This window comes from Paralichthys olivaceus, chromosome 6 (assembly GCF_024713975.1).
Source record: "Paralichthys olivaceus isolate ysfri-2021 chromosome 6, ASM2471397v2, whole genome shotgun sequence".
NCBI classification, from domain to species: Eukaryota; Metazoa; Chordata; class Actinopteri; order Pleuronectiformes; family Paralichthyidae; genus Paralichthys; species Paralichthys olivaceus.
In genome coordinates, this window is record NC_091098.1 from 23,173,205 (window position 1) to 23,193,024 (window position 19,820).

General features: G+C 43.4%; 2 protein-coding genes across 5 annotated transcripts; one reads left to right on the top strand and one right to left on the bottom strand.

Moving 5' to 3' along the window:
* Positions 1–275: 275 nt before the first annotated feature.
* Positions 276–13,788, bottom strand: LOC109642593 (uncharacterized). 3 transcript variants are annotated; one of them, XM_069526944.1, is made up of 7 exons: positions 13,454–13,788; positions 7,470–7,696; positions 6,821–6,878; positions 6,611–6,689; positions 5,131–5,681; positions 3,156–3,293; positions 276–2,422 (listed from the first exon to the last, which is right to left on the bottom strand). In XM_069526944.1, exons 2-7 carry the CDS (start codon positions 7,601–7,603, stop codon positions 1,895–1,897), a joined length of 1,488 nt encoding a protein of 495 aa, XP_069383045.1. In that variant the 5' UTR covers positions 7,604–7,696; positions 13,454–13,788; the 3' UTR covers positions 276–1,894. The 3 variants fall into 3 exon arrangements, with proteins under 3 accessions (XP_069383045.1, XP_069383047.1, XP_069383046.1); XM_069526946.1 differs by having other exon boundaries at positions 5,131–5,477; positions 13,454–13,786; XM_069526945.1 differs by having other exon boundaries at positions 5,131–5,594; positions 13,454–13,785.
* A 66-nt stretch (positions 13,789–13,854) lies between these two features.
* Positions 13,855–19,218, top strand: nkain5 (sodium/potassium transporting ATPase interacting 5). Of its 2 annotated transcripts, XM_069526947.1 has the most exons (9): positions 13,855–13,991; positions 14,527–14,937; positions 15,198–15,423; positions 16,167–16,304; positions 17,079–17,159; positions 17,650–17,847; positions 18,312–18,372; positions 18,616–18,687; positions 18,796–19,218. In XM_069526947.1, exons 3-8 carry the CDS (start codon positions 15,370–15,372, stop codon positions 18,669–18,671), a joined length of 588 nt encoding a protein of 195 aa, XP_069383048.1. In that variant the 5' UTR covers positions 13,855–13,991; positions 14,527–14,937; positions 15,198–15,369; the 3' UTR covers positions 18,672–18,687; positions 18,796–19,218. The 2 variants fall into 2 exon arrangements, with proteins under 2 accessions (XP_069383048.1, XP_069383049.1); XM_069526948.1 differs by lacking the exons at positions 13,855–13,991; positions 18,616–18,687 and having other exon boundaries at positions 14,764–14,937.
* Positions 19,219–19,820: the final 602 nt, after the last annotated feature.

Here is a 19,820-nt window from a genome sequence, read left to right on the forward strand (position 1 = left end):
CATTACAATCTTTTGCACTTAGCACTTAATTACACGCTGTTGGAGTACAAGACCCTGTAGTCTGAATAGCAAACACACAACATTAGCTGCCACATTTAACTTAGCTGGGTTTTCCAAAAAAATGAAAAAAAAATAAAAAACAGAAACACACCGGAGCTTCGTGGCTTCAAAAACAACAAACAGAAATACACTGAAATTTTACATTTGCAGCTGTTTTGCAGTTTGTGTCACAAGATAAGTCATTCCAAAACACAATTAAACGTAATAGAAAAAGATAGATTTCTTGACACTGATGATATATTTATTATTCTTTCTCTTTTGTAATGTACATACACGTTGCATCAACATACAGTATAATCACATTGTTTTCTGGGGATATTTGGTCAAATGAACTCATCGTTTATACTGTCCAGGATTTTTGGATGTACATTTTTTTGTGTGTGTCATCCTCACGGTGATGCTTTGCCGCGCAGCGAAACCTTTTGCTTCACATTTTCGTCAATATCCTCAATATTTTTTATTTTTTTTCAACACTGATAACAGAGAGGAGAGATTGTCCGTCGATGGAGCGATGACGAGAAGTTTTGCTAATACACATCAGTTCTACTGTAGCTTTTCCGAGCTGCACTATGGTGAAACCCAAAGCAGATTTGAGCACAAGGCGGAGACGATGAAGATGAACGGTCCACAGGTATGAGGACTGAGCGGAGGGGAGGGTCGGTGGGTGTTGAGTGGACTGTCTCCGTGTTTAGAACTTGAGCAGTTCTCTTTAGTCTTGATTCATCTGTACTGTTTGTGTGTTTGTGTGTGTGTGTGTGTGTGTGTGTGTGTGTGTGTGTGTGTGTGTGTGTGTGTGTGTGTGTGTGTGTGTGTGGGGCGTTCGCAGGAGGAGAGAAAGTTAACGCTCCTCCCTGCTGCACAGAGTCCCGCCGAGCCAAAGACATCCTTCATCTAACTGGCTTTGTGCTCTACAGATAAATAAAGCAACACACTAAAGAAAATGAACAACCAACGACAATAGAAAATAAAAACATTCATATAGAGGTACCACATGACAGTGCTTGATTTTTTGTTAGTTTTTTTTCCACTTTTTTCAGCATGCAACTCGTAGCAGGCAAAGTGCAGAAACAGGATCGACAAAGTAAAACACTTCATTTACAGACGGCAGTGGAGAAAGTGTTCAGTCCGTGTTGGAGGAAACAAAACATGAGGGAAGTATCTGGTTATTGTTTCTTTTAAAATATGAAAATGGTCTAAATTAGTCGAAGCCTTTAGGAGAAATGCAAAATGTGTGCAATTTTTTTTTTTGTTATAATACTCTTATAATTGTTTCTCTTGGTCCCTGAGCTTTCAAGTATTTTTGATTAGTAATTCATTCCATTATATCATTTAAATTCCATCCTGAATCACATCTTGACCAACTACAGGGAATCCCTGTGCATGAAGTGCTACCAAACGATTTCACACAGCGCTGTGCCTTTTCCCAAAATAAAAGTCCTGCTCGGACCAGGTAAGTGATTATTTTACCCGCTAGAATTGAGGAAGAATTTAGGCTTTTTACTTTATTGTGCTTTGCACATATGTCTCAGTGAATTACAAGTGCTACTGTTACCAGCAGATTGCTCTGCGATGGTCTTGTGCTCATTTATTATTCACTACCTTTGGATTCCTTATAAGGTTTATAGATTGGACTTTGTATTCAGCCCAGGTCATAACAGGTCGACATTGCTGCCCGAGGCCTCTGGAGCCTGTGAAAGGCCTGATGTTATGACTTGAATGTAAACAGTATGTGTGGGGGAGCATGACAGGGGCTCAGCCGTCACTCTGCGTGGTGTTCGCTCAGCTCCTTGTGTTGGAAGGATAGGGGGGGTGGGGTCACAGTGCAGCTGCCGCCTCAGAGCCCCGTTACATACATCTCCATGCCGTCGTTGAAAGTGAAAATGGTGGTGGTGCTGGAGGTGGCGGAGCCCTGCTTCAGGTCGCCGATGCTCTCGTACAGGTTCTCCCCCGGCAGCAGCAGGGCTTTGGCAGGCAGGTGCTGTAACTTGGGGGTCTGCTGCGTCGGCGGCGGTGGAGGGGGCTGCTGCTGCTGCAAGGGCTGCTGGGCTTTCTTCCTCCTCGGCCGCAGGGTGGCACACGTGTTGGGGGGTCGCTCTCGCTTCCAGCCACCTCCCCCTTCCATGTTCTCATAGGAGGGGTCGAACTCCTCGGTCCCGATGGACTCGTAGCAGTGGTCGTCGAGGGGCCCTCCGATGGCTTTGCCCTCCAGAGGAGCCCAGGTCTGGGGTTTGACCACTACACTAAACCCCCCATCCCGATCACCACGACCCAAGGTCCGGAAGCCAGGATTGGCTGGAGGAGACCCCGGCACGGCTCTCTTCTTCTTTCCTGTTTTGCACACCTTCGAGTACATCTCAGCCACCTGCAGTCAGACAACATCACTGAGATTATGGACTGGAAATGAAGAACCAGAAATCCAGAAATTTACATTTGAGCTTATACAGGCAACATATAAAAACTGAAATATATTTAATATCGCCCCAGTTTGTTCCTCTCAATACATAAATGCAATGAACACCATAGTTTGTGCGACTTTAACATTTTAGAATCCAGCATTAACAGAGATAAATGGTAAAACTTCAGTTTGGTTCCAGTAGCATAAAAGAACGTGTAAGAGGAATAACATCTCTCTGTGAATAAAGATGGACGACGTGTCTCCACAAACACTCGGGGGTTGGACCCTCGTTAGCGAAGTCTCCCCAACGCACAGCAAAATAAGTTACGCTTGAACAGACAGCAGTGTGCCTAAAACGTCAAATATCATCTTTGAGAAAAAAATATTAATTTCACATTTACTTTTTAGTTTGACCCATGTCCCATTGATTAACATGGAGGAGGTGTGGTTTATACTGCAGCCAGCCACTTGGGGGTGATCAAGACGCTTTGGCTTCACTTTTGGGGAACAGTCATGTCGTCCATCTTTATTTACAGTATTCTCACGTAAAGCTGTGGCTTAAAAAACACTGGTGTTTTGTCCGACATTAAAAACCATTTCATTGTAAATTTAACGGGTGACATCAGGAACCTGGAGCTTCAAGAAAATAACGATATAAATCCAGATAGGTTGATGCACAGACTGAAGCGTCCTCGCTCACCGCAGCAGCAGACGGTTGTATATTCTCCAGCGTCTGAGCACCCAAAGGGCCCAGGGCTTTATTTTGCAGCATGAGCATCTCCTCGTCCTCGGGAGGCTTCCAGATGTACTGCTCTCCGTTTCCCATAAACATCACTTCCTGTCAACAGAACAACAAATTACGTCTGGGCCGGGGCCGGTCACGTGTTCGTGCGTGACAGCAGACTGACAAATGAGCAAATAAAAGCTGCATTTTCAAAACAGACCTAACGGGGTTCACAGGAAACAAATGAAGTGCTTCACATGCAGAGGCGCTGCAACACCGCGCTGGTGTCAGGCGTGTACTGCACCGACTTCACACAGTATTCAATAGAGTTTCCCTGGAAGGTGGAGCTTCCAGCATGTGCTTGTATTCTAGATGACTCAATTTCAACATGTTGCGTCATCCACAAGAAAGTCAGTGGCGAGCAGCCGCACGAGCAGACGGTGCTACACATGTAAAAAGCCTGTGAACTGCGCGCGTTGCTGAAGTCAGGTCACAGCAGCCGGCGCAACCTCGCTGACCTCACACCGGGCAGCAAATAGTCTCCCACTGTCACCTGGAGGGGAGCACGGAGCCTTATATCCACAGCAAACCCAGACAGTCTGCCTCCACCCCTGCTGCTGCGAACATGCGGAGGAGGTGACAGTGCTGAGAGGAGAAACACCCCGCTATCACCAACGGCTCTCCGACAAATAAACCAGGCTCGCTGCCTGGGCTTCCAAGGAATTTCTGCAGACGCGCAACAAACATCACGACACCGTGCATGATGTAGCCGAGTGCAAGGAAAACATTGGCACGGACCCACCTGTGCAGATCGTCAACAGGAAATACTCAGAATCCTGCTCAGTGTACCACAACTACAAACTCTGTGTACTCATATTACACTGTCGAGACTTTGTACTGATCTCCTGAGCAACCGATCAGAACAGAACCATCCACACCTGACGGGTCAATCATACTGTCAGTGTCTCAGTTCAGGTGCTGCGTCCTTCACAGGCGACATTTTAAGACAGAGTGCTAACAGATCACAGTTCACATGTTAAAATAACCCAGGGACATTGAAACGTTCTCGTCCAACCTCAGCTCAGTTGTTGAGCGACGAGCTGGTGGCGCCGATCACAAGAGGCCTCCGTAGATCAGACCCTCTCCTTTCGGGTTCAGCTTTTCAGCGTCCTCTAAACTCAGTCTCTGTTCGCTTTCTATGATTTCATCTCAGACCTCAGGAGAACCACTTGCAACTTAGCGTTTAACTTCCCCTCCCCCTGCAGCCATCATTCCTCAATTCCTCCAACTAATATAAGTGACCACTGAGGTGTTGCTGTCAAAGCTTATTGCAAAGAAAATGTGAAGCTGTAAGCGTTTTTTTTTTTTATGAGCGCTGTCAAGGTCACCAACATTACGTGTGAAAACCAGACCTTGTTTCCACAACAGGGGTTTTATTTATGTGGGAATCAGGTCCCAGTGATTCCATGTTTTGGGGACATCCTGGTGGATCCATGGTAGATTTCCTTAGCTACACATAAGCCAGGCTAACTCTATCCTGCTACTGCCATTCCATTTATTGTTTGTTTGTTAGCAGGATTACCCAAAAACTGCAAAACATATTTCCACGAAACTCGGTGTGAGGATGTGGTGTGGGTCAGGGAAGAATTAAGAATGAAACGAGAGAGTGTTTTTCAACATTTACGTTTCTTTTTATCAAAGAATAATTCAAGAAATCATTCAAACAAGCTGTAACAACAACAGCTTCATGGATGTTCTACCGTCTTCTTCCTCTCTCCTTGTTTGTCTCTGGTGTTAATGTAATCAGATTAAAACCATATTAAGATACAACATAATGAATATGAGACACATTTTTAATGCCAGGTGTAAATAGACTTTGAACATGTTTCCTTTTCACCATCAGTTAAAACACATTAATTCCTCTGTATGTAAAAAATTGAACTTGACCAACCTTTGGGAACGATGGGACGCTGAAGGCCTCCACGTTTCTACGGGGCAACTTTGTGCTATGAGGGTGTGGCGGAGGAGGGGCAGGATGTGAAGGTGGGGCATGTCGTGGAGGTGGCACCGGCGGCTCGCCCATATCTGTCCCACTGTCCCTCTTTTGGGGCGCCTTGTCTGCCTTCCTCAGCTTCCTGACGCAGGCGTACTCGGCCGTCTCTGGAGGGTGAGGCGGGGACATGACCTGGGCCTCGGGTTCAGGCAGCCCTCCCTCCACGTCCCCGTCCGGGTCTGGGGGTGCAGGGGTGTTGGCCGGAACGGCCGGAGGGGCCGGAGTGTCCGTCTGTCCGGCCCTGCCTACCATGGCGTAGAGGGCATCGTCAGTACGTGTGGTCGAGGAGCGACGGCCCACCTCTGAGTAAGTGTGCTCTCCGTCCTCTCCAGTCCCAGAAGGGATCTGGGGAAGCTGCCTGCCTTGAGAACGAAGGTCAGAGTTAGACCAGCGGCCGGGCAGCAGCAGCAGGAAGTCCATGCTGGCTGGACGTTTCTTTTTAGACGCCTCTGCAAGCCACACACAGGCTGCCGTTAAAGTCCAAACCATGACCTCCGTAAAGCAGAATTCACGTTCACTCCTCTCGGACTGGACAGTCTGGAAATCTCTCACTGGTCAGAGAAAACCTGGAGCCGACAGTAACAGGGAACTGACGCAGACAGCTGAGGATACGCTTCATCCAACTTGGCCTGGTTCCTCTGCAGTGGAAGCAGGACAAGTCTGAAGCAGGACATATGCTTCTATTCCTTCAAACCCTCTCAGGCTTCTGTCACTGTGCCCACAAACGCAGTTCCCTGTTGACTGTCATTGACGGAGCTCCAGGATTTGTCTTGGCTCTGTGATTTCTCTCTTTGAGCGATATGTGTTCAGAATTCATGACCGAACAGTCCAATGGAAGAAGGCCGAGGTAAAAATGTAACGTGAATTTTGTTTTAGGGTCAATTTCTCCTCTAAAATGACCTTGAACTTTACTCCCAAGGATTCTGTTTGAATTTAGGATCGGATGGTACCATGTTATTGAGGAGGAAATGTGCGCAGTGGCACTTATCAGGGGTTGGTAATGTTGTTTTGCTAAATCAGAACAAGCCACGGTTAAATGTAGCAGTGGTTAATGGTTCCATTTATTGCTTTTAATTATAACGCTATTTGGAGCTGCAGAGAAAACAGAAAACAAATTGATTTTTCATGTTTTGCCATTTCACACAATTTGGTGGAAAGCTTGTATCTCCAGTGTTTCCTATTTAACATGCTTCCAAATAAGCATTAAGATAAAATGTGCTTCATGTGATGGAGGAAAACGAATTCCCCAAACGTCTCATTCAGTGATGCCAAGATGTTTTTTTCTGAAGAGGATGTTTAGCTGCAGTGAACGTGATGTGAGGAGGTTCGAGTGCACGGAGAACACGGGTCAGGATTTGTATGTGAAAGATTCACTCACTTTTACCATTGCAGTTCATCTTGTTCATCTCTGTGTCAGATTTACTGATGGACCGCAGCTTCGACTGTCTGAGTATACCCTGGTGACACACACACACACACACACACACACACACACACACACACACGAAAGCCATTTAAACCCTAATTAAGACAGAGGAGGTGACTGATATTGTTCCCTGGTGAATTGAGTGCGTTGTCTGATACCCACCATGTCCATGAGACGGTGTTTTCCACCTTCGCCGGGGACATTGTGTGTCTTCCCCTTCCTGTGGTAAACACAAGCGCTCTGTCACACAGATGGACACTTACGACACTGATGCACTTGTGTGTTTGTTTGTGCAGAGATTGTGTCTGACTCACTGTCCGTGTGTGGCTGAGTCATTTTATGAGTGTACGCATGTGAGACAGACATTAAGAGTACATCTGCATATGTGCGCGCCAGTGGGGGAGAGTAACCGAGTACATTTACTAAAGTACCATTTTGAAATAAGGGCCCCTTGTCAATTTTACTTATAATGGTCAATTATAACATAGAACACATTTTACTGCAGAACGAGTACTTTTACTTAAGATACTTCAAGAACATTTTTCTGTGAATACTTTTGTTCTTTTACTTTAGTAATATTTAAAACACAGGACCTTTACTTGTAGAGTATATATTGGTACTAATACTTAAAAGTTGTACGTACTTTAACCAGTGGTGTTGTGCTCTTAGTGCTCTCTATGAGTCCTGCAAATGAGCATCCTGTGTGTGTGTGTGTGTGTGTGTGTGTGTGTGTGTGTGTGTGTGTGTGTGTGTGTGTGTGTGTGTGTGTGCGTGTGCGTGTGTGTGTGTCATGCCCAGTGACTGCTCTCACCTCTGGCAGCCCACGCAGAGCACCACGATGAGGATGGTAACAACAAAGGCTGAGGCAGCAGCGATAGCACCCAGCAGCAGGACCTTGCCGTAGGGAGGAGCCGTGAAGTTCAGCCCGTCCTGCATGGAGGCCATGTGGGAGCGCTGACGCTCACTTGCTCTCACACACACTCACACTCACACCCTTACACTCATGCACGCAGGGAAGTGCCACGGTCTCACTGGGATCTGCAGCAAGAAGGCACAGAGTGGTGCTTAATTACAAAATGATCTGACCTTTACAAAACATTAAGTGGGTTAACACAGCTGTGGAACCAGAAGTAAAACATTCAAGGTGCAAGCGGCAGAAGGAAAGCAGCAGTTTGAAAAGGAGAAGAGAGAATTCCCATCCAGCTCTGAGGCAGTGGAGTGAACAGACATTGCGCCTCAGGCATGTGCCTCTGCTTTACCTTGTTTGAGGGATTACTGAGCTTTGTGTGGCACACTTACAGAGCACACAACAGCATACCTGCTCACCAACAAAGATTGTCTAGTTCTGCACAGCAAAAACATGGGCTGAAAGAAATCCTCATTGAACAAATCCTAAGTGAAATAACCCAGAAAAATATAGATATCTGAACGTTTTTCCCTGAGAAGCTGCTGATCTGTTTGTCAAAGCTGCGATATATGTATAAATATATATATATATATATATATATATATATATATATATATATATTTATATTTATGATAAATGGGTACATACAATGTTTTTTAAACACATATTGAGGAGGTACAGTGAGTCACAGCGGAGCGGAACGTGCCAGCAGGCAGAGTAACCTGAAGCTCTGAAGGAGACGAGTTTGTGAAAGCTGAACACACAGAAGCATCTTTCCTGCTTCCTCTCCACTACTTGCTGGCTGCCACACATTTCACACTTGGCACTGTAATGATGTATTTCAAATAAACAATAAAAAAAAATTAATACAGAGAAATAACAAAAGACAAAAAACCGGCCTGCTCTAATCTCAAATCGTGCCATCTGTCCACTGCCACAATGTGCTTCCATGTGTTTATGTGTCGCTCGTCCATCTGAACAACAACACTGAGTGTCAGACTGCAGGAAACAGAGCGTCTGGTTTGGGGACGATTTCGTGTCTGTGTGTGTTTGTCCAAAAGTCTCTCGTGTAGTGAATCTATTACATTTACAGATTCTTCTTCCAGACAAAACACTTAATTCTGGATGTTTTCTGTAGTTTTTTTTGTATCGGCTTCATATTCACTCGTGATCAAATCTGACACTTTAAACGACGCGTGCATTCCAGATGTTCTCCATTCAGATGGAATTTAATCTTCACGTCTGAATTCCTTCAACAATTTGTCCATAGTCTGGCGAGCGTCTGAAGCCAACATGTCTGAAGCAGCCTAAATTTAGATTTATCATTGTGATGTTAGTGAGGCTTAATAAAGACACAAGCTCTTCGTCACTCATCCCTCTTCATCTTCACTGACTTCTGACGCTTTCATGTAAAATCCCAGACTACAAAATAAAATTACACTCAACATCTGGACAGAAGCACGTTGTTCTACATCCTGACATCAATCATTGCTTGATTTTGAGTTCATGTGGTGTCAGAAATAATCAGAAGAAAATCTTTAATTGTTGCACATTTTGTCGTTTGCATACTGCATGTCCTAATACAGAGGTGTTTGTGATTCTAAATTATTTATATGCCTCTCAGCCCTGATCCGTTGACTTTGCACACTTCAGAGCACAAGAAAACATTCTGAAGTTGGAACAATTACTTCACAACTCGGAGTAATTTGACAATTTCTGAGGAGCACATGAATTCACAGTTTTTTGTTTCAGCCAAGGCCACCACATTGATCATATCCATCCATCCACTGTCTGTTCCATTAAGTCTGACAGGGTCCATTGGGGGCTGGAGCCAGTCTGAGCTGGCATTGTGGTGGGGAACACCCTGGACCTGGTCACCAGTGTGTGTCGCAGCCATATTGATCAAAGCATAAAATAATCTCTGGAGTCTGAAAATGAGTCAATATCCAGTTGTAAAAACACCACAACCACAAGTGCTTGAGCATAAATTGACTAAAATCTCTTTAAATCTCACCGAGCTCCGTCTACACAGTCATAACTTACAGATTTGCTGATATAGCATAAGTTTATTTGTTTTAAATGTTTTAAAATATACTTTTTTAACTGTTGTCTTCATGAAACTTTGCAGGAAATGGAAAATTGTGCATGGACGTCAGGGAATCGTGACCAGAAACATCTGCTTTGTTTCTAATTCTAATGAACCACTTAGGTCACGATTTCACCCCCGTCTGTTTGTTTGAAGCAGCAGAATTACAAAACAAAGAACTGAACCAAACTTGGAAGGAATCGAGCTTCAGAAGAAGTCGTTGAATGTGGTCACAGATCCAAGAAGGGAAACAAATCCTTTTTTCTTTTCTTTACATTGTGAGAGCATGTTTCATCATTTCTGTAAATTTCTCATCAGGCAAGGCAAGTTTATTTATACAGCACATAAAATGAAAATGAAAAGCATATTTCAGATTGTTTGGCTTCGGTGGAGATATAAACTCAACTCAAAAGTGTTATTCTAGTTCAAAAATAACCAGATTCATCAATAAGTCATATTCTAATAGGGGATATCCGATATAATTACTGGTTTAAGAGAGTGATTAATAAAGAGATTACAGCAGTGAGCATGTTTGTACATCAACTCTGTCAACACCAGTTAGTGTGTTCTGAGAGCAGACAGACAACGTGTCCAACGTGATTTACAGCGACATGCTTTCAATGCCTCTCATCCATTCACCGGGGCTTCACCTCAGCCGGCAGCTACACCAGCAGGATATAAAGTACCTCATGCACCTATATGATGCAACCATCATTTCATTCACAGTTGCAACTGTGTAATTATATCTGTGCTGATTTGACGACAGAGCCGCGGAGTGTGGAGACGGAGAGGGTAATGAGAGAGAAGAGAGGGGAAAGGTGTAGGTGTGGAGGAAAAGAAAGGAGGGAGGAGGGGAGGAAGAAGATGTGCGTGGGAGTCCAGTGGCAGGTGTTTGAAGACGCTGAAAGCAGATGATGAGAAGAGGCTTCCTTCCCTGTGAGTCCTTACCTCCCCACCCATTCTTCTCTGCCTCGATCCCCCTGCCTCCGCCTGCGGTGTTCAGCCAGAGTGACGCCTCAGCACTGCAGTGTAATCTCTGGCCCTAGAGCTGCCTCATCTGAGCCAACCAATTGGACGTGGTGCTCAGAGCAAGAGCAAGAAACGGCCCTCCGCCGGCTGCTCTCCACAGAAGGCCCCCCACCACCAGCAGCAGCAGCACCAGCAGCAGCACCAACCTGCCTGTGGTGCTCGCTGTGCTCGTCACCATCTACCAGCACTTCCTCCAAAACCAGTTTTACCAGGTGTTGCCCCGAGAGTGTGTCACAGAGCAGGAGGCCGCTCACACACGAGCGCTGAGGAAAACGAAAGCATCATCGATCCAGATACTATAGTAAGTACACCATTGAGCCTTGATACTTTAGGTTTTGTATATTTTTCTCATCTAGATTCACTCGGTAGACTAGAGCTGCAATTACTGATTCTTTTCAGAATCAATTCGTTTTTTAAAAGGTATTATTTTGGTATTTTTGTCTTTATTAATGAGGCATCTTAAATGTGGAAGGGAGAGACAGTAGGGAAGACTAGGAGCCACAAACTGGAGTTGACCCTGTGGCTGCTGCGGTGGACTTCAGTAATATATGTGCTGATTATTTACTTGATCAATCAATGAATCATTTGTTTTGAAGAACCAGAGACCAGTTACAAATGTCCGTCAGTTTCCTAAAGCACAAAACAATATCATCAAATGACTTGTATCTTCCACCAATGAACCAAAATATAATAAATGTTGAATTTATGGCGACATAAATTGATTAATTGATTAACTGATTAGTTTATGGATTGTCATTTTATGCTTCCAGCCTCTTGAATTTTAAATTTTAAACTATATCTTGAACTCAATCATCACACAAAAAATTTGAAGAAATCATCATGAAGTTTTGTTTTATTTACCATAATTGATTCAACCATCAATCGGGAAAACAACTGGATGAATGACAAATCAGCTGATCACCTGTTGACTTGGATCAACAATTAAATATTTTTCAAAGGAAAACCGGAACATGCTGGATGACACATTTTAACGACAAAAACATAAACAAAACAAATGCTTCTACTGAAACTCTTTCAAACAATAAAATACACATGCATGATTTCTGATAGACCATAAAGTCCCACGAGGAATTATGGTTCAATGCTGATAAACTAGGATATTAAGGCCCCTTGAAAAATCAAAAATAATTTTCTTGGAACATCTGCATTTACACGTGTGTTCATTATTAATAAAACTGGAGCTGCTCTGAAACAAGCCCAGCCAGCCAGCAGTGGCCTCTCTGCCAATCTGCTCAGGTTTGGATAAACCACCTGGGAGTTCATGTGGAGCAAAAACCTCACCCTCTGTGTGACACAAATAACAGCCGTGTGTGTGTGTGTGTGTGTATGAGAGAGAGAGAGAGAGGGAGATGGGTGGTGGTGGTAGGGGGGGCTGCTATTGTGTGAGAATGTGAATTAGGTCAAATGTTTGCTTGCAACGACGATTAACCATGCCCCTGTGAGGAAGAAAGCTGGAGCCAGTGCGTGGAAGAGCCTCTTGTCTTTCTGTGCTGCCTCACACAAAAACACCGACTGACATTATTTATCCACAGGGAAAATTAAACCATCGTTACAATTGTCTGTTTGTCACATGATTCCCTTTCCAGCAGCAGCTAAAGTGATGGAGCTTGGATAAAATAAGAATCAGTATCATGCTTTTTTGTTTTCTTGGGGGGGGAAGGTGCGTATGTTAAATAAAGAAATCATTATTCGTGGAGAGCTCTGGGGAGGTTGTGGATATGTGGCTGATGATGGCACCCACTCAGCAGGCATCAATCACACACACACACACACACACACACACACACACACACACACACACACACACACACACACACACACACACACACACACACACACTGCCGCGCCTCTGGGCTCTGACACCTCGAGCTGCAGTGATGCTGCTGACAACAGGTTACAAACCACGTCTCAGATGAGGTGCAGGGTGTGAGTTGTGGATCTTTTTGGGGGTCGCGGTAGGGGGTGTTGCCTTTGCCCGCGCAGGTAGAGGCTACAGGCGGCCACAGAGAATGAAAAACACTCGCTGATGCGGTGCGTTTTAATCACGGGGTTGTTTCGTTGCAGCCTGTGGCTACTCTCCTCATTCTCCTGTTAAAATCATCAAAGCGTTTCCGATTTCATTTCCAGATCAAAGGAGGATGGTAAAGGATGTTGTGTCCCTGAGGTCAGCTGGCAACTTACACGACAAAGCCAGTATCCCCCCCATCACCACCACCCTCCCCTATTTATGAGTGAGGAAAATGGGGGAGGCAGGAGGGGGAGGAGAGATTGGGGAGGAGGGGGGGTGGGAGGCTGCAAATGTTAACGGAAGGTCTAACGTTAATTATCTTTATGCGAAGGTATTACGCAGGAGAAACGCCTGAGTGGAGGCTCCGTGCGACTTCCCCTCATCAAATCACAGCCATGTTCTCTGATGAACCAGTTTCATATAAATCACATATGTGATAAAATTTTAAAAAACAGGGGCTGATGCAGTGGAGCTGAGGTGGGCGCACACGTGTCTGTGAGGAAGATGCATGGAAATGAAATGAGGAGAGGGGAGAGAAGGGACGAGGCAGGGGCGCGCACAAAGGAAACATGCAAAGCGCATGGGGCAGCATCCTGCACGAATAAAGGATGTTAAGTGCGTGTGCAGCTCATCTGAATCTATAGGCACATATGAATGACCCCCACCCCCCTCTCCTCTCCTCTCCTCTCCATCCCTCCCTCCAGCCGGTCGGGCACAAATGCACCGCAGCCTCCGTGTACTCACTCAGCTCAGAGATTTGTGGAGGCGCAGCATCGTCAGCCCGGCTCGCTTCCTTCACTGCCACTCGGACCAGGCTCCGCTCCCCGGCTGCATCATCAATCACGGGCGATAACGTGTCTTTCTTCTCGGGCTTCACCGAGCATGAATGCAGCATATTGCATGTGGCATCCTCCTGACCCCCGCGTTTTAAAACCTGTCCTCGCTCTTCCGCCGCCTCCAGGGGAGACTCCGTGCGTCTGCAGCCGCCGCCGAGGCTCCGGTGTCAGCTCCAACTCCTCCACAGTCCCTCAAGCCCCCTCCATCTCCACTCGCGTCCCCTCGGCTCAGCTACTGTGCTTCCATGTGACACGGGCAGAGCTGGAGACCCCCCAATTATAAATCCGTCTTTTGATTCTAGCGTCATCCCTCGGAAGGGAAGGGAAGTGCGGCTCCATTGCCCTAATGAGCGGATGGAGCAGGATTCACCAGCCCCAGCTACAGGCGCATTATTCAGCCTGTGGTTCATTCCCGAGGCTGATGAGAGTCAAGTCCAGATCACACGGTCAGACATGGAGACAGAACATCCACATGTATGAAATGATTTCTGAAGCACGTGATTAATATTTGGAACCACCTATTATCGACTTGAAGAATTTTTTTCATTTGATTTAATCATATTTATTTTTAGTTCATTGTATTTAATTATTTGGGACACAATAATCATTTATTTTAGTCTATATATCTTACTTTATTTTAACAGTTATTTCTATTTTATTTTATTATTTCTGATATTCATTTTTATTATTCTACATATTTTATTTTATTTATATTTCGTTTATATTAACAGTTCCATTTTATTCCATTATTTGTGACTTGATGTTATTGATGTTAAATGTTATATTATATCATATATTGCAACTACAACACATGTAGTGTATATATACACATTCATGTTTCTCCACTCACATGTACACAGGTTTTATGTGTGTGTGTGTGTGTGTGTGTGTGTGTGTAGAGTATATAGTAGGTCCATATTTAAGTAGGCCAGTAATATCTTATTCTTTTCTTTCCAAACCTTGTAACTCTCACCTCTAAAGCGTGTACCTCCACCACTAGCACCACCTACTGGTGAGTGTGGAGCACTGTAGAGGAACAACTACCTATCAGGGTCCAGACGACGGTGTTGCTGTATGAGGGTCAATCCGTGCCACGTGAAGAAGGAGAGGAATCACTGGACTGTTGATGGATTGTAATTGAAACAGCGACAGAATCAGATGTTTCAGCAAATGCCACCACAGAAAAAGTTTACGTAGATGAGTTTTGGACTGTGATAGCAGGTTGCAGTCATATCGCATTTCTTATAAACATATAATATGAACAGCAACAACAACAAAAGTGTTTTTCTGTTGGTTTTTTTTTTTTTACGTTTGAAGAAATGGTCGTCATTACCTTCAATTGTATCGGATTTGACTGCGACTCTGTTTCCCCCTCCATCGGCACAGTGAGCAGTGAGTAGATGATGAGTGAATTTTAATTTTTCTGTGAACTATCCCTTTAAGTACTGTAGCAACGTATTTGTACTTCATTACTCCCCACGCTCATGTGGACAGGGATGGTTAAAAACTTTGGGTGTAGCCTGATCAGCTCCTGGAGTTTCACTGAGCATCACAAACTTTCTGATGCTGCCTTTGTCCTTCAGGCCACCCCCCCCCTCAGCTGTGTGGCACTAATCACCCCTCATACTTCCTCCCCTCCCCCTCCCCTGTAGTTTCCACGCAGGAGCAGCCCTGCGTGTTTTTCTCCTGAGATGAAGTGCACCGTGCGTTTCCCCCACAAGCCTGGAAATGGATCTGAAGCTCTGAGAACATCTTGAATCCAGTGACTCCAGTGTTGATCTTCACATCATCCTCATCCGCAGCAGCAGCATCATCCCAGAGAAGATGGGCTGCTGCTCCGCAAGATGCATGCTGGTCCTCCTGTGCTGTCTGCAGCTGGTAGGATGTTTTCTCCCTCTCTCTCTCACACACATGAGGCTTCGACACCAACACATCTGGCCTGTCACTGTCTGTCCCCCCTGCACCGCTGGAAACAACCGAACAACACGAGAGATCTGCATTTTAATGAACCCTGAGGAGAGCTGGGGTTTATTCATGAGAAGAAGTTCCTTTGTTGTTTTTGAAGTCCTCGTCTCTGTTATGTCTTTCTAACTTTATCATTCCAGATAAAAGTGCAGGTTTTCTGTCTTGATCGTTATCAAACTGAACATTTGTGGGTTTTGAAAAAAAAAAAAAAAAGCAATGTGATGATGTCATACTGGGCTGTGGAAAACTATAACCACCGGTTTACTGTATTCTGACTCTTCAGATGAGTCAGTAAAGACAGTAACTGTTCCAGAGCCCAGAGAAAACACCACGATTTAATGAATTCTGTTCAAAGTCAGCTTGTTGGAGCTGCAGGTGTTTATCAAAGCCACCTCAGACACTACAATGAGGGGCTGCACCCACTTTGTCCTGCTCCCTCTGATTCCCACCCCACCCCCATCTCTTCATCTGACTGATGAAGCCCCCCCCCCCCCCCCCCCCACTCAGAGGACATCACCCCAGTCTTCTGTCCTCTGTGGCTCAGTGGCCCTGACATCTGATTATAAGAAGAATGTTCAACCTTGTGTGATGGAAAAGCAAAATAAAAACAGTCTCCCACACAAACTCATCATGTCTCTGCTCCTGTTCACCTCCAGATCGCTGCTGTGGAGCGGCAGGTGTTTGACTTCCTGGGTTACCAGTGGGCTCCCATCATGATCAACTTCTTCCACATCATCGTGGTCATCCTGGGCCTGTTCGGCACCATCCAGTACAGATCAAGATACGTCATCATGGTACGGAAACTGTCCAACGTACAGAGCTTTTCACTGTTACTTCATACGACTTTGTTTTGAATTATTACTTTGCTTTACTTTATAAACTTTACTTTACTTTTTGGAGAACAAGTTCTTTTGATGAGTAGAAACAACAACACAACAACTCAAAAGTCCTGCATTCACAATATTTGGTCAAAGTACAGGGGTATTCTACGTAAAGTATCAAAAGTTATTTTTTTGTTGTTTGTAGTAATGTAGATGTATTGGCAGGTTTTTCAGTTGCAGCTGCTTGTGCTGTAGTTTTTATGACTTTAATTACAGTTGGATAGTTTAGTGCCAGAGGCTGAGCTCCTCTGAAGTTTTACATTACATGAAAAGAGTTTGTATGTTTCTTTTGGACTTTCATGTAATCTGCTTTTTTGTGAAACTGGATAAATGAACTCTTTATGTTTAGAGTTTTAGATGGAATTCACTCACTGCTAACAAGACAATGTTCAGATTGGTTTAATCTTAATTTAACAATCAATCGTATTTCATAAGATTATTGTAATCAGTAAGTAACGCTGCCAAATAACATGATAATAAGGATTAAACTGAGAAGCCTGAAGTAGTAACCAACAACATGTGAATACACAGTTTGTGTATAACAGATATTTGTCTTTCTTTTTGCTTGACGTTTATCTTGGGGACCTGTGTCTTTGTAAGAATAAAAAGGAGCCTCGTGTCGCACAGTGTTGGAGAGTTGTTCTTCATGGTCTCTGCACTGTTGTGTTTTTGTGTTTGTTTGCTCAGTACCTGCTCTGGACGATGTTGTGGGTTGGCTGGAATGTCTTTGTGAGCTGCCTTTACTTGGATCTGGGAGGACTTTCAAAGGTACGTCTAATGGTCACGACAGTGTCGCATAATTAGAGACTCACACAGCTACACACAGCGTCTAAACACTGTGTTCAGCTCTTTCTCTGCCTCACACCCATATGACCAGTGACACACACGATGAACAGACTGCACAGTGTGTTTCTGGTCTTTCTGTCTTCCTGTGTTAGTATTAAATAATTATAATGGTGATATGTTATGTAGGTTTTTGTTTTCTGAGATCATAAATTTAATGCTTCTGTTATTGAAATCCTGGAGGTTGAAACCAGCTGAGAGCTAAAGTTCACAGAAAATATTCAGTATGTGATTTAATAATATCTTTCACCGATGGTCAGACTGAGGAAAAAGTTTTAAAATATCAGGGGTCTGATGGATTCTGATGTAAATTTAGCTGTATTACTTTTTCTAATATTTTTACTTCATTATATTTTATATTAGATTATCTGAAGCTGAAACGTTCACATCTCTTCAACCTGTTAAATCACTGCAGGACAGCGACATCCTGACCCTCAGCGTGTCGTCACATCGCTCCTGGTGGAAGGACAACGGGCCGGGGTGTGAGCGTGAGGGCCTTCCCTCCACCGGGTGGCACAATCAGCAGAACCCTGAGCTGACCACGGTGCTGAGCTGCTGGCTGGAGTATCAGTACATAGAGATCCTGCACTGCATCGTCCAGCTGCTCATATCAGTGAGTGTCCGCCTACGTGACTCATTCATCACAGCAGTTTTGTGTGATATCGCTGTTAAACACTAAACAAGTCAAAGTGTCAACAGAGTTACTCCACGATGCTTTTAAAACGTAAATCAAAAAGCATATTTATGCACCATTTAATAGTGTTTTGATATCAATAAGTATTCATCTGCACACACAGATATGAACTGTTGCTTAGCAACAGCAAATGTAAATTGTGAAACACCGACCAGAACACGTAAGAATGGCTCCACTTTATCTCCCTGATATCTGGTGGTGATGGGTGAGCAAAGCTCCTGTATGGCTCACCATATATATATATATATATATATATATATATATATATATATAAATAATTATACTTTGCAAAGAACACTGTGCTTCCATAAAATCAAAAGTCGAAAATATTATTTTCATTTCATGTGATTAACTGTTTTGCTTTTTTCTATTAATTGCCACAGCTCTTGGGATTTGTTTATGGCTGCTACGTCGTCAGCACCTTTTCAGAAGAGGAAGACAGTTGTAAGTATTTTCTGATCAATGAGATGAGACAACATGTAACCATAGATATCATTTTTGTCAAATATATTTATATACATATACTTTTGATCATTTAATTCATATTAATCCACGATGAGGAAGCCTGACTTTGTGTTACCCCAGAGATCTACATGTACTCTATTCCATTTTTGATGTATACTTTCTTTTACATTTGTTGTTGTTGATTTTTGTACATATTTTAATTTTTCCCATTTATTATTATAGTTAATTTCAATGCTGAATTTCATCATCCATCCAAACCCCCTCACTTGCTCTTCTAGTAAAAAGACTTGATGGGTAGGTATCACTGCCGCTCATCACTCCTGTTTGCCTCTGGTCTGTCAGTGAAAGTTGCATCACCTTTTTTTTATCCAACATCTGAAATGTTTCTTTAATTTTGTTCAGATTATAAATAACCTCAAAAGAAGGAGGTTGGGAAAAGCTGAGAGAAGGAACCAGTCAGAAGATGAAACAACTTCGAAGACTCATCGTGCATCTGCTTCGGTCTGTTAATAAAACACTGTCCAGAGTCAAGAGGAGAATTTCAAGTATATCACTGTAGAAAATACATATATCTATTTATGATGTGTTTTCCTCTAGTGCCAAGTGCTGTAAATCTGAACATGAGTGTGTGTGTGTGTGTGTGTGTGTGTGTGTGTGTGTGTGCGCGGGTGTGAGATATTTAGCACTCAAGTACAGTTATCTTAAAGAAAAATAAGAAGCTGATTCTTATGTCAAATGTATAAATTATGTCATTTCAGTTAGAAAAAGTAACCACATGTTCTGTAGATTATATAATTCAGTGAAATAAACCACATCTACAACAAACCACGAGTGTTTTTTGTGTAACACACGTTATTGGACATATTCCAGGTTCATCTTTATCAATTCAAATCATGTTCTTCTACAAAATCTAACTGTTTTTTTAGGTCTGTAATTAATGATGATTTTTATTAAGAATGATCATTTCTCGAATAATTGTTTCATTATCTGGTCAATGAAATTGGGAAAAGAAATAGAACAGTCTAAGGTGACCAATTTCAACAACCGAATAATTATCCTAAAGATATTCAGACAGAACTTGGTGTTTTGGCCTTTGAAAATGATTTAAATTTACTAATTAACCATGAAAGTAGTTATCAATACATTTGCTGGCTCTATCATCAACTTCTGATCAACAAACAGAGCTAAAATAATTTGAATTTAGTGTCACATAAGACAAAGAAAAGCAGCAGCTCCTCAAATATATCAAGATGAAACTGAGGGAATTGTTGGATTTTAACTTGACACACATTTCATCTGGTGACTGATTCATTGATTTTTATACCAGTGTCCAGGCAACAAGAAGTTTTAAAAGATCGAATTGCAATTTTGTCATAAAAAATATACACTTCAGTATGTTATTAAAAAAAAAACTGTGTATTTTTATA